This window comes from Quercus robur, chromosome 4 (genome assembly GCF_932294415.1).
Source record: "Quercus robur chromosome 4, dhQueRobu3.1, whole genome shotgun sequence".
NCBI lineage: Eukaryota > Viridiplantae > Streptophyta > Magnoliopsida > Fagales > Fagaceae > Quercus > Quercus robur.
In genome coordinates this window covers 41,416,039-41,431,338 of record NC_065537.1, presented here as the reverse complement: position 1 = coordinate 41,431,338, position 15,300 = coordinate 41,416,039, and the positions used below count along the sequence as shown (strand labels likewise).

Here is a 15,300-nt window from a genome sequence, read left to right as displayed (position 1 = left end):
GTGATATTTATTTTAAATGCTACATATTTTGCGTCTAAATAAAAATAAGGGGGAATTGAAGAATTCAATAGGAATGAATGTTATCCAATTATCTGATATCTTGTTTGTGATTCAAATGCCGTTTCACCTTCCCCCACTATTTATTTATAAAAATTAAAAAAAAAAATAGATTGAAGTTGTTTTCATTTCTTATCCTTTCATATTTTAAAATTTTCATTTTCACTATTTATGTTAGGGTAAGTTACGTATTTGGTCTCAATACTTTATACCATAGTTTAATTTGGTTCCCAACTTTTCAATTGTGTCAATTTGGTCCTTAACTTTTTAATATCATGTCAATTTAATCTCTGTCATTATCTCTTGAATGAAAATTGATAATATGGAAAACGGCCAAAATAAAAAATTAGTTTTCGCAATTAAAAGGTTATGGACCAAATTGAAACATGGTGTAACAAATAAAGACCAAATTGAAATATAGCAAAAATGTGACAAACCATAATGGAAGGGATGTTAAGTTGTGAATTTCCACAATTGTTTTGTTGGCTTTATTTAATGTCAAATTTGTTGTAATTTCTTGCATTTTTTTTCCTTTTATTTTGTGGGATTTTAATGTAATTAGGTTGGGTTTAAAATTGATAAAGAATTGCAAAATTTGTGGAACACAGGACTGATTCATGAGTGGTTCGTGACAAGCAACACCCACGAGTTTTCATGTGAGAAGCACGTAAGGAATTTTGAAAGTCAGTAAGAGTTGGATAAGCCATGAGTGACTCACTAGTGTGCCCACTCGCGAGTACTCCTAGACAGCTCACGTTTAAAACTTTCAACTGTGCCTTTTTTTTCTCCTCTATATATGCATCTCTTTCCCACAAGTTTTAACCTTAAAAGATAAATAGTTTTATAGATTAGAAACACTCACCTTGAGAGTTGTGTCTTTCATTGTGAAAGCCAAACACCTTTGTTTCTCTACACATCTTCCTTCTCTCAATTTCCATATCCATGAGAGGAAATTCTATCATTCACCTTCTTCACCATATTGAGCATTGATTGTTGTTTGGACATTTAGGAAGTATTGGAGCTTGATCGCTTTTTCTAACATGGAGGATCAATGGTGCAACTGAGAGGTGTTGCGAGATCTGGAAAGCTAGTGAAGTCTATTAAAAGCTCAAACTTGTTTATTTAATTTTATTTTGCACATGAGCCGAGTTCAAGCTCATCACTTAATTAATTAGCTAATTATGTAAATTCCTCTTTTAATTGTGTTTATCCTAAAATTAATTAAGTTTTAACTAATAGATACCCTACCCAATTACTATGTGTATTACTGTTGCTTTTAATAATATTTTTATTAGTAATTACCAGGGATTATGTTTTTTGTTTATCTCTTTTTTTTTTTTTTTTTTATATCTCCATATAGAGAGAAATTAATACAATTTCTTTTGTTCTTATCAACTTTTTTTAATACACGGTTATGCATAATTTCTTTTGTTTTTACACAGAAAACTTTGATTAGGAACCGCTTTTTAATATCTTTTATATATATTATTTCTTTTGGTCTGATCCCCTTTTTTTCCATCCGGAATTCCTTTTACTATCAGCTTATTAACACACATATAATTTATAATCCAAACTCACAATAAGAATATAACTGTATGAATTTGTGAATTATACTGTACATGTTTAGTTGTTGTTCAATAAGATTTGAAAAAGAATTCACAAAAACAAAACACACAAAACAAAAAAAAACAAAAAAAACAAAAGTTTATTTAAAAACTAAAATTTCATATGATAATCACTTAGAATAATTAAATGATAAGAGAGATAGCCATGGATCACATGCTAATTCATTGCAATATTCGCTAGCGAGCCTAGCGTTTATAATAGAATAACATTTTTGTATTTTTGTGAAAGTCAGTTGCAATGTTAACCATTAGATCCATTGTTTAATATAATGCGATTTTTCCAATCAAAAAATATATATATATAATGCGATTTTTATTTGAATTAATTTTATTTTAGCATCAACTTTTATGGTTTAATTTGCCTGTAACAAAGCAAAAATCAAGGTAAAAATTAGTTATCAACAAAGTTTGGTTCTAAACTAGTTCAAACTAGCTATCTCCTCTAACTTACTACATGATGATTTATAAGACTATTCGTATGAATTATTTAAACAAGTTACACACGTCATAAAAAAAATTATGTGACTAAAATTTTGCATAATTTGTCTTTTCAATCGTCACATAATTAATCAGAAGAAGATAGTTTTAAACTGGATTAACAATAGACTTTTTCCAATAAAATAAAAAGACAATGGGAACAGCCTTTGCTTAGTCTGAAAAAAAAGTAGGAATTTTTGTATTGAGATATTTCTTTATTTGATTAAGACATCATGCCTTCCACATTGTGAATTCATACAGCTAGCTATATAGTTTAAAGTAACCAGTTAAGTCATGTACTTGACTTTTCATGTCTTATACTATTACACTTGTGGAAAATCATATCTCAATTCAATTATCGTCCATTTTTTTAGCTAAGCAGTGTGAATGATCCTAACACCGGAGAGATAATCCTTACTTCAAAAGGTAGAGACAATATCACTTGTTGCATCAAATTAACACTCCATTTTCTTTGTTTATTTGGCAAACATAATACACGTATAATTTCTTTAGTTCTTATCTAACTTTTTATTTATTTTTAAATGTTTTTAAACAATTTTTATTTATTTATTTGTGTAGTGAAACACATTGGAGTGTCTCCCTCTTCCTCGGCTTCAATTCCAGTTTTAACCTTGCTTCCAATGTTTTTTCTTTTTTTTGTTCAATAGTTATAATGACTATAAGAGATTCAAACCGTGATTCCATGAATGTCTCGTTAAAAACACTAAAATGTGTTAAATAAGTTACAAGGCTATGAGCATTTCCAATGTTTTAAATCTTTAGAAACTTGGATTGTTTTTAATTATTGCTTTGAAATGACTTTCATTTATTAACTTTGCCTTCAATTATTCAATTATTTAAATTATTTAATAATCATTCATTTAATTACTACTCCCTCCGTCCCACTTTGTTTGTCCTCTATTCTATTATGGGATGTCCCAAAATATTGTCCTGTTTCTAAAAATAAAAATCATTAATTTACTAATGTTCCTATTATACCCCTATTTTATTAATAATTCAATTTTTTGATAAATTTATTTAAGGGTAGTTTTGGAAACTTATACATTTTTAAAAGGTAGACAAGACAATAAATGATGTCCCCTTAAAAAGTTTGACTTTTCAAACAGGACAAACAAAATGGGACGGAGGGAGTACTTCTCAAATCAACCGTATCTTTTATAAGTTTACCAAAACCATGCAACACATAGGCTTTAATTAATAGTATATTAATCACCATACACTCTTAGTTCAATGGTCACTTTACAGGTGTAAATGCTTGTGGGGTGTGGGGGCAAGAGTTAGGGTTCAAATTTTCAGGAATGAACTTTACATATATATATATATATATATATATACTTAGATTAGGATAGAGTAAAATTTATATATTGTATAAAAAAAATTAATAGTATATTATAAAAGTTAGATTTCAACAATAAGATGATGTAGGCAATGATGACACATGTCATTATGTTAAAGCATAAGACAATAACATAAGTCAAAACTCCTATATCATTTCAACAATAGTGATGTTGAGGTGATCTTATTTAGGTGAGTGAGGTAATTATCTCAACTTTCATTAAGAAAATTAAAACTGGATACATAACGCAAAAGACAGATTATAAAATAATTTGGATTTCATTTGAATTCTAGTTGTGCTTCAACTTTTATATAATATATATGATAAGATACCACGATGAAACAAATTAATTTCTTCTCATAAACGTTTTTGGTAAGTCAAGTAAAAAAAAACTGACAATTGAAGTTTTTTTTTAAATGACAGAAACTATTGTCTCGAGTTAAATTTTTCCTACATGTTTTTGATAGTCCAAGCAAGGCAAATAAGTAAGAAGGCTGACCACATATGGAGCAAAGCAAACTGAAAAGCCCAGCTTTGCGGGGTGGACAAGTCTTCCGTATTGCCCCTTTTACTCGCTCTGTATTAAAAAAGTTCACAAGAAGTGTGAAGAGCCAAACAATTGTTTGGAAATTTGGATTTTGGTGTATAATGACGAAATTTGGTGGTTAGGTGAAAATTCAAACATTGTTTGACCTTCTGTGAACTATTGCCAAAGTTCAATTGTTAAAGGACATTTTCGTCGTTTTAAACTTTAAACTATTAAATTCAATATCCAATTGGGACAAATTATGTTTTTTTTTTTTTTTTTTTTTTTTTTTTTTTTTTTTTTTTAAATATCTCCAAGACCTCGTTGTGTAAGATACAATTTTCGGCATTGTTAAAGTCAAAATTGAGATTTTTGCATGTAAAAACAAAATATAGTATCAACAAATTTGTGAAAGACAAGCAATATAAACCTGTAGAAAGATAATTTCTTAAGTTCAACGTTTTTGTTGAGTTTGAGAGCTTCTAGCACTAGGAAAGGCAAGGTTTTAGAGTGTGTTGGAAATTCAAACATTGTTTGACCTTCTGTGAACTTAGCCAAAGTTCAATTGTCAAAGGGCATTTTGGTCATTTTAATTTTAAACCGTTAAATTCAACATCCAATTGGGACAAATTATGTTTTGTTTGATATCACCAAGACCTCATTGTGTAAGATACAATTTTCAGCATTGTTAAAGTCAAAATTGAGATTTTTGCCTGTAAAACTAAGGTGAACAAAATATAGTATCGACAAATATATGAAAGACAAGCAATCTAAACTTGTAGAAAGATAATTTCTAAAATTTAACGTTTTTGTTGAGTTTGAGAGCTTCTTGTTCTGGGAAAGGCAAGGTTTTAGAATGTGTTAAGAGAATAAGGAACCCCAATATGTGTGTTGAATCTATTTTCTAGACTATCTAAATTTGTGAGAGGTTTTTTTCCTAATACCTTCTGGATGCAGGGCCAGCCCTTCCACTAGGCCAATTAGGCAATTACCTAAGGCCCCCAAGTGGAAGGGGGGCCCTAAAAATTTTAGAAAAGAAGGGGTAGTAGAGGCAAAAAAAAAAAAAAAAAAAAGGGTTTCAAATGAATTAAAAATATCCAGCACATCCTTTTAACCAAAAAAAAAAATTTGGTAGATTCAGTTAAACATTGGTTCTAAACAAAATCATTGCCCAAAAATAACATTATTATCCTTTAGACAAACCAAAAATCAACAAGATAAACTACAAATCTAGTCTAAGAGATTAACCACAAAACAATCACACATCAAAACAAATAAAATAACTCAAATCCCTAAAATTTTTACCATTCCCTGTACTTCTTCCTCTCTACTCTCCGCCTCTCTCATTCTTTCTCTAATTCTCTCCACTGTTGCTGGCTACTTGCCTGGCTCAACTGCTGAAGCAAGCTTCCTCCGCCTCTCTCATTCTTTCTCTAATTCTCTACTCTCCACCTCTCTCAACTGCTCAAGGTTTTGAGTTTTGAGGTATCACCGTATCAAATATAATTTATTTGGGCACTTCGCTTTCTATTGGGCTTGTTTTTTTTTATATTGAGTTGAGTTATGTGGCTGCCTGGACATTTCACGTTTGTTTGGGCCTTCAAGTTTTTTTTATTTTTTATTTTTATTTATAAAGTCTGCGCTTTTTTTTTTTTTGGGTTATAGTGGTAATATATTGAATAAGTCTTTATTTATACAGGTTGAAATTGTTAAAAACTTGTTATCGTTCGGTGAAACTACAACAATATTTTTTATATAAATCAGGTTTTATTTCTCATTTGCTCTACACTTGAAAGGTATTTTTTATTTTAGTCTTTATAAATATATTGTTTGATTAGAAATGTTTACTAGAAAATATGTATCTGGATATGAAAAACTTAAAAAAAGAAAAAAAGAAGAAAAATTAATTGAGTCTAAAAAAGGGTCAGTGGATAAATGTGTTATCAATTGTAATGACACAATTTGGCTCCCAAGCCCAAATGATTGATAAACTTAGGCCCAAATAGCCCAATACAATAAATTTGTAGAGAGTGGGTTATAAAACTGGGCTTTAATGAGTCAATCAACAATTAAAGTAGATCCAAATGACAAGAAAATGAAGATAGTCTGGTTTAAACTAAAGAAAATCGTCCTCGACACAATTTGAGGAAATCAGATCTTATATATTTCTTCTCAAGTTTGATTACAAGTTCAATTCTTGATTGCTATAGTGTTTTTCTCTCAATTTCTCGATCTCCCACTCTCATTGTCTTCTTCCTATTTTATACTATTCCTTTGCCTTCATCCCTGCCTTCCACGTGTAGATTAGATTGTTGGTGTCGATCCCTGTCACATCAGCACCTTCCTGAAGTCTCTGGAGAGTAGCTATAAAGTTGAAAACTATTGTTCATGTATCACTTCCTCATTAATGTGATAAGAGAGTTAGCTATAGAACATTCAATGTGGGGGTAATAGCTTTCCCTTAGATATTTCCCACCTCCTAGTTGTCTTGTACATTCACAACGTATATCATTATCACTAGAATTTCCCGGAAGATCACCTTGGGTGACAAGACACTCTTTTTGACCTCTATTTCACTTAGCCAAAGAGATACACTCCTCCTCGGCTTACCTTCCCCAACATTCTCACCTGTAACTCTCATGGGATCCTAAGTCTTACATATTCATTACTGTTTATCTGTCCTCATACCACAAAGTGTCCTCGGACAAAGCCCAAGGCCTAGCATATGTTCTTGGATCCCTTATCCCTACATTAGTAATAAACAAAATATAATACAAAATTTAGATGAAAATATCACAAATGTGCAAGAAATTCACCAAAAAGAGTTAAAAGATAACGGAATGATACAATTGCAAGATAACATCGATTGAAAATGAGATGTTAGATGAACTTGAATACAAAAATTTAATTAGTCAATTTGCATCTTAAAAGGCAAGAAAAATAGATTTTAAATGAAATATATTATAATATAAAAATGTTAAATAAACATTAATTTAATTATATAAGTATAAAAAATGCCTCATTTTTAGTTCTTACCTTAGGTTCTAAAATGTCTAGGGCTAGCTCTGTTTAGATGTGATAGTCACATTTCAAGTAGGTGCTTTCAAATTGTGAAAGCTGGGTATCATGAGTATTAAGAACCCCCAATGTGTGTTTTGAGTCTTATTCTATATCTTGGATTTTTTTTTTTTTTTTGGGAATAAAATATACTTATTTATCTAGAAAAAAGTGCCATCCAAGCAATTTGACTTTAGGGGGCAAATTTTTGAAAACAAATTAGGAGTAATTACACTCCTCTTCCTTGAGATTTGGACAAATGACACTTTGCCCCAAACTTGAAAAGGGAAAAACAATCCTTCCCTCCCCCTCCCTTGACATCTGTTTGATCAGCCTTTATTAAATTGATGTTAAAAATGTTGCGTACTAAGAGCATTCATATTAACTCGTGCAAAAATCCATGTTTATTTTAGTATAAAAATCTAATTTTTTTATTTTATATAACAACATTTCAAAAACGCACATCAAATTATTTATTCTAAACACTATTTCACGAACATGTCAATTATTTATTTATTTTTAAAAATGTTTCTTTTTCTACATACACAACAACCATTATTTACTCTCTTCCTCCATCATCAGGATGCGTAAAGCAATAATAAAAAACGAAATGCAAAATGAATAGTTCTAGTGTAAATTTACATGTTTATTGTAGTTGTGGATGGGTTTTACACAATTATACATAAATTGACATGGGAGGTTTTGGTGGCTTGTTGGGAAAATTGTGGAGCTTTTCTATTTTACAAAGACTAATGTGAATGCTCTAATTGTCTAACATGCCCTTTGCTCAAAGGTAGGTATCCAAAATTAACCTCCAACCTCCCCTTCAGAATTAAAATTCCATTGTTTAACTTTTTAATTAAAGAGTATTTTAAAATATTCAGACTTTTGTTTTGTTTTGCTTTGTTTTTTTGTTTTTTAATAAAATTTTTAATTTTTTTTCCCAATTGGTTGTGGAGAAATTTACAATTGGAAGTCTTTTGATGTTTGATAAACTTTGCATTTATATTGTAAATTTATTAGTTTTGTTTTTACTGAACATGGTTAAATTTTGGTAATGAGAATATTATGTTAGTAATATAAACATAAAGAGGAGCGTTATTTTCTTAAAGTCTTAAGGGAGATGAGTGTTTTTCATGGTATTAAAATTTGGAACGGTTAAAGAACCAAAATTGGGCCTGATTCTAGTTTTTATTGATTTTTGACTAGTTTATCAGTTTTTACTATACTGGTTTGGGTCTGATTCCCAATTCCTTTTGAAGTTTGAGATGGAGTGTTATTCTTGCAAATTTGAAGAGAGGAATGTGCAATTAGTCTAAAAATTATATGTAAATTGATTTAGAGGACAAGTTGGGCTTGTCTGGTACTGTTATTTAAACAATAGTTTTCGTTGTTTAAATATTATAATATGTATTTTTACAACATTTTTTCGCCATACATATTTCCACAATACTTAGTGTACGTTTAGATTGGGATGGAAAATTTAAATTATTTTACTATTTAACTTATTTTTGCTATTATTCATAGGCTTCACTGCATTTTTTTGTACTATTTATAGGTTCATTATATTATTTCAACTAATTTTTACTTTTATCTATTTTATTTTAGCAATAATTTTTTGATTCAGCCAATGAAACTGTATCCAAACACACTCTCCAACAACGTTCCTAAAAAAATCCAATCACTTACCCAGCCCTTGGAAGCAAAGCCCAACAAAAGCCCAGGTCAGTGGGCTTTAAAATACTCATACTAATCATGTAGTATTGTATTATATATACCTGCCGAGTTGGGAACAAAAATAGGTTGATGAAGTTTTTATAAAACAAAACAGTGAATTTCAGGCATGGATTTTAGTCCCCTCACAAAGGCTTTGGCTTCCAAATCGTATCAAAACATCGCTGATATCTGTGACAACCTCTTGCTTCAGGCAATTTCTTCTTCTAATTTTTGGTTAATATAATAGTAATTTTGTAATTGAGTTAATAGCGTTGTTTGAACAGGCTGCTGCTGAGGGCGTTGCTTATGAGGACGATTGGCCCTACTCTATTCATCTTCTTGCCCACATTTACGTTGATGATATGTATGATTCTTTTTTTTTGGTTGAAACCCAAAATACTTTGTTTCATGATGCACCCACTGGTTGATGTTTTTCGTGTTTTTTTTTGTTTTTGCTTTTGTTGTTTTAATATTGTGTAAAACTTAGATACAGTTACTTAGGTGTAGTACATTTAGTTCCCCAATTAAATTCAAACACATAGTTGGATTGGATTTAGAAAAAAATAGCACTGTTTATACTTTGTTGGTCAATGCAACCATGTTTTTCGATTTAATTGGAGAACCTAAGTTACTGCATTTAAGAACTGTATTATTAAGTTTTGTTTTTTCATATCAGACTTTTGTTGTTTTCCCAATTGGGGTTTCATGTAAACCCTTTTTTGCAACAATGGGTTTCGGTGTTTGTGTTGTTGTTGTTGTTGTTCTGTGACCTGGATTTTAGTGGGATTTAGAGTTTTATATGTGGATTGGTATATTTCAGTAACAGTGCTCGGTTTCTGTGGAAATCGATACCTTCTGCAATTAAGGAGAGTCAGCTAGAAGTGGTTGCAGTTTGGAAAATCGGTCAGAAGCTATGGATGAGAGATTATGGTGGTGTGCATGAGGCTATTCGTGGGTTTGATTGGAGTCAGGAAGTTCAGTGTCTTGTTGCTGCATTCTCAGGCAAGTTTCAAAACTACATCTTACACAATACCACATTACCACTATTTAGCATATACATACCTGTTTGTTTTGGGCGCGTGTAACTTACCAATAAAAATATGTATCAGTCTTAAAGAGTTAAGAATAGGGTTAAGAATAGGGATGGGGAGTCTGTGGACTACCTTATTCTTCATTGTCCAATAGCTCATGAGCTGTGGACAATGGTGTTTTGTCTATTTGGACTCCAATAGGTTATGCCAAAGAGGGTTATCGATATGTTCGCAGCTTGACAGGGTTCTTTTGGAAGGCTGTGCTACATTGCATTTTGTGGTATCTTTGGCATGAATAGAATGCTAGAAGTTTTGAGGGATGTGAACGGTCTATTCATCCTTGACAATAAAGCCTTCTTCTTTCGTACATTATTAGATTGGAGTGTCGCCTTTCATTCTTCTCCTTATTTCTCTTTTAGATTCGTTCAAATATTGTAATTTGAGAGTTTGATTGTTCCTCACCCTCTGCACACCCCCAGTGTACTTGGTTTCTGTTTTCTAATAATTTTTTTTGTTACTTAAAAAAAAAAAGGTTAGGTGCTAGAATCTCAACTAACACTTTGCTAGGTGTTCTTGCTGAATTTAATTTGAAAAGCACCTCAAGGCACCATGTCTTCTATCTATATTATTCTTCGATGGAAGTTGCAACTTGCAAGCTTATAGCCTCACTAACAGGGTGAAGAATAACCTATTTTCAACTATCAGTTTAGATTAACCTTCAAAGTCATGGTATCCATGCTCACGGCCTTCTTCTTTTTTCATATATTTATATTTTTAAAAATAAAATTTTAGTAACATTATTGGCTACTCAATCTACTTAAATATGTATCTCACCAGCTCCATAATACTCAACTTCTTAGTAAACTCCATGGTTGTTTCTACAGTACTGAAACTTGCTCTTCCAATTTCAAAGAAGGAAATTGTATGATCTTTTGACCATGTCTGTAATGGTGATCGATTATTTTTGGCTTTCTGGATGAGATGGTTACCTTAATGGCAGAATCTGGAAAGCTGTTCCTTTATTTGTTATTGTATTTAGAGAGAACAAAATGCTCAGATTTTTTAGGGCTGTGAAACATCAGTGGTGAAGCTCAAATTTCAGTTTGCTTAGAGCATTTTATCATTGATTGGAAAATTCTCTCTTTTTGAGTTTTTTGTTGTGTGCTTTTGGCTCCAAATTAAAAGGCTAGCTTATTTTACTATTCATCTTATTTTTGCTACTATTTATGGACCCCATTGCACTTTTTGGTATTATTCATGGGTCCCACTATACTATTTCAGCTAACTTTTACCTTTATTTATAGTATTTTCAGCAAAAAGTTTTCAGTTTTAGCAAAATAAGTGGATCTCAAACAAAGATGTTGTATTTCACTAAACTCCTATATTTTAGGAACTAGTCTGTGTTTTTCTTCTTGTCTATTTCATATATGCTGTTGTGTTCCAATAAAATTATTTATTTATAAAAGAAAATTGTAGGATGGTTTCCCCTTTTTGATGGTGGGAGCAAAACAACCCTTGTGGCAAGATTCCATTAGGCTTAAATGAAGTTAGTAAGGCTGCTCTTGTTTTGTGAGGCAAATTGTCTCAACTTAGATCTATTTGTTTGTTCCTTCTCTTTCATTGTAATCTTTTGGGGCCTTTTCAATAGCAATTTGGCAATTATTAATTGAATAAAGAATGGGGTTTGGAGGATGGTGATTTGGCTCATATTGGAGTATCCAAAAGTAACCAAAGCTAATTCATGGATCCATAAATTTGGGGCAGGTATATGGTTGGGGGGCTAATGTTGTGTTTGAGAAGAGATGAAAGATGGAGAGGGTGGCTTAAATTGACATATTGTGAAAAGGGGGCCTCATTGGCTATGATCCAGGGTCCTTCAGAAAGATCTGGAAAGTTGAAGTTTTCAAATTGATACAATTTGGTAAATTGGCCATGCAGTGCGGGAGAGAGGACTTTTGCTTCTAAAGTCCATATTCTGTGATTCACAGCAAACTTTGAGAGATAAAAAGGGGGGGGGGGTGGTTAATGATGGGTATTGAGAGAGATAAGGAGTAAAATAGTAATCATATTTTATCTATCAAAAAAAAAGAAAAATAGTAATCATATTTAATCTCCCCAATCCCCACCTAGTTTTCATCCCAAGGTTGGGTGAATAAAACATTGGGGCTTGGCTTCTCCCTTCCCCTTCTCCTTTATACCAAATGAGAGAATTCTCCATCCAAATGGAACTTTCTCCTCTCACAAGTGTGGGTGGAAGGTGATGTTGTGGGTTTAAAACACACTGGACACTTGTGTTACTTACCAATAAAAAAAGCATGGTTGGATTGGATAAAAATTATAAGATATCAGAGCTCTCAGGACTCTTCAACATTATAAAAACTTTTAGCAAATTAAATATAATCACCATTTTTATTTATAATACACCAAGCAATTCTTGTCCTCATAATTAATCATTTTTATTTGTTTTAAAATTGTGAATTTATTGTAGAAATGAGATCTAAAGCCTTAAAAAGATTGGTGTAGGATAAATTAAAAGGAACTACTACATGTTACATCCCTGAAACTCAGCTCGAGTTTGGTTTTTTACCTATAAAAAGTTGTAATTTTGTCCTTCCTTACATATGTTGTTAATTGTATGCCTGACCTTGTAGTTTTGTGGTTAAGTGGGTAAATGCTTTTTTTTTTTTGATAACTTGTTAAGTGGGTAAATGATACGATCTTTTGGTCTTGGGTTTGAGGTTTGGCATAAATATAATCGGCTAAGCCCTATAATGGATTCTGTCATTGTGGAATTCTATTGAATTCTGTAAATATGTTTTCATTTTCAAAGCACTATCTAATGTATATAGAATTATAAATCTATCTTCTTCGGTAAACCTGAAACATTGAGATTCATACTTGAATGATGATTGTTTATTGCAATAAGGAAGTTTCTAATTTTCAAATATTAAGGCAATTCTTTGAAATAGAATTAGAATGAGGATAGTATATTATACTTTTTCAAATTTTATTTACCTTGTAGTTTGAAATTGATTTATTGCAAAGGTTTTGGGATTAGAGTTTTTTGTTATTATTGCTGTTATTTTGAAATTGATTTATTTGAAGATTTATTGGATATTTTTTTCACAATTTTTTTCATCTTTTGGTACAAAAAACGTGGTGGGTCTTAAACCCATGCCCTCACCCCCACTCGACTCTTACAAGGGTAGATGCCATTTGAGCTACAACTCATTGGCTTGTACAATTATTTCTACAGTTGAAAAACCAATAGGCAAAAAGATGGGCACGTTATATGTATTAAATTTTCTTGAGTGTACTATAGTTATATTCCATGTTTTTTGATCATGACCTTTGAGTTGATTGGCACCATGACACATGAGATCTCCTACCTATTAATAACAGTCTTCTGAACCTTTTACAGAGCTTTACACAAAGAGGATGTTTCACCTGATGCTTTCTGCTTATTCTACAATAAGCATCCAAGACACTGCTCTCTTTCTAGGAATGAGTGAGGATGATGCCACTAATTGTAAGTATTGTATATTCCATGCTTGACTTAAACAGATATTGCTGCCTTCTTAATTCAATGTGTGAATGTCTTTCCTTTACTGTTTTCCTTTCTGATTTAAGCATGTCTATCTTCCAGATTGTGATCTTATTGTTGTCAGCTGTACAATTAGAAATTACAAAAATAAATAACCATCCAAAGGGGACTTGTACTACCAGAACCTCAAATATATCGATGACTTCATTCACTTGTGATGGTGGTCCCCCTCTATTTAAAATTTTGTTAGGTTCCTGTGTTGCTTAATTCCATACTAAAGATTTATAAGGCCTTTTCTAAAGGTCTTGCATTGTCTTGCTGGACCTCATAGCATGTTGGCTGATAATGCGTATCTTGTTGGTTGTAGTTTAGGTCCTATCTTTGCTGCTACTCAGCAGAAAAAACTGTCAGCACTGCCTAATTAGCCAATCCTAATTCCTGAGAACTTATGCTGGACCATTCAGTTGAAGGCAGCCCTTAGAAAAGATGAGGTTCCATGATTGTTCAAAGATAGTGACAGTTGATATATAAATCCAAATGTGGCCTGCAAAATTATGTTGTTTCTGATACTATTTGTTATGATCTGTGAACATTCATTATGGTTCTGCAGAAGAAAAATTTTAAGTTAAAATCTGATAGTAGAAAAATAGTTAAGTCACCTAGATGTAATGCCATTGGTTGTGCAATGCTTAATTTTTCAGTAGTTCCCTTGCAACTATTATTAAATTGTTGTTGGCTAGGATTTGCTAATGCAGGCACATTGCTCGCAGTTCCATAGGCTTGTTGACAAGTAGAATTGGCTTGATTTTCATTGCTAATGGACTTTTGGTTGGCTGGCATATGCAGATGTCCTGCAGCAAGGTTGGGTTGTGGACCCTGCTTCTAGAATGCTTACTGTGAAGAAGCAGACTATTGTGACAGAGCAAAAACTAGATGCAACTAAATTGCAGCGGTTGACAGAATATGTCTTCCACCTTGAGCATTAATCGAGTTTTGGAGAATGTATGAGCTATGAATGTCTTTTGCTTAGGAGACTGCCTTTCGGTTCAGCATTGTCGTATATACTATATTCCATCCCATACTTGAAACTACTCTAGTAATATTTATCTCAGTGAAATTATTGGAAGTGAAAAGCATGTTTCATTGGATTTAATGTCGTTACTTGAGTATGACCTATACAATTTGCTTTTCCAATTTTGTTGCCAAACAAATGCAAAAATTGTTCAAATTTCATAATAAAAGATTGTCAAACCATTTAATGTTAGCTAGAATGTGGAGAAAACTGTTCTAGAATATAATTTGTAAATATCTCTCCCTTTTTTCCCCCCTTGTGCAGAATTGAAAAAAAATCTTTACCAAATGCGATGAACAGCTTGTTCATGTTTGATGAGTGAAAATAAAATAGGAAAGTGGAATAATTTTTATGTTTAACTTTCATTTTTGAGTCAGATGACTCAGATGATACAAACATGAACACCACGGATGGAGACAAAACAAGAAAAACTCAATTAAATAAATAAAGCTAACCTATTTATCACCACCTATCATTACAGGCAACATTTCGAGTTCCTGATGATGAGTTGAAACCTAACTAATTGGAAGTAAACTTTGCCTAGTCTTTGTGCCAATTGAGCGATGAGTAGATTTATAAATAAGCCAAGAACTAGAATTTTCAAGTTTGATTCATTTATTTTGTTATAGAACTTGAGCTAAAAGTTTAGAATTGGGCTCAATTTTTTTTTTTTTTTTTTCCTTTTTGTTGTTGTTGTTGTTGTTCAAGTGGGTTTGTTAATTTCTGTTAATTAAACTAACTTAATGAAGATTTATGTATTTATCTTTAAAAGTAACTAACTTAACACCAGTTTTACATAATAAATCAATATTTTTCCTTTCTGAGTGAATATTAGGGT

The 15,300-nt window shown here is 31.6% G+C and overlaps 1 protein-coding gene across 1 annotated transcript; it reads left to right on the top strand.

Moving 5' to 3' along the window:
- Window positions 1–8,865: 8,865 nt before the first annotated feature.
- Window positions 8,866–14,543, top strand: LOC126721801 (COP9 signalosome complex subunit 8-like). The gene is made up of 5 exons (XM_050424860.1): window positions 8,866–9,026; window positions 9,100–9,179; window positions 9,636–9,817; window positions 13,268–13,375; window positions 14,237–14,543. Exons 1-5 carry the CDS (start codon window positions 8,943–8,945, stop codon window positions 14,374–14,376), a joined length of 594 nt encoding a protein of 197 aa, XP_050280817.1. The 5' UTR covers window positions 8,866–8,942; the 3' UTR covers window positions 14,377–14,543.
- Window positions 14,544–15,300: the final 757 nt, after the last annotated feature.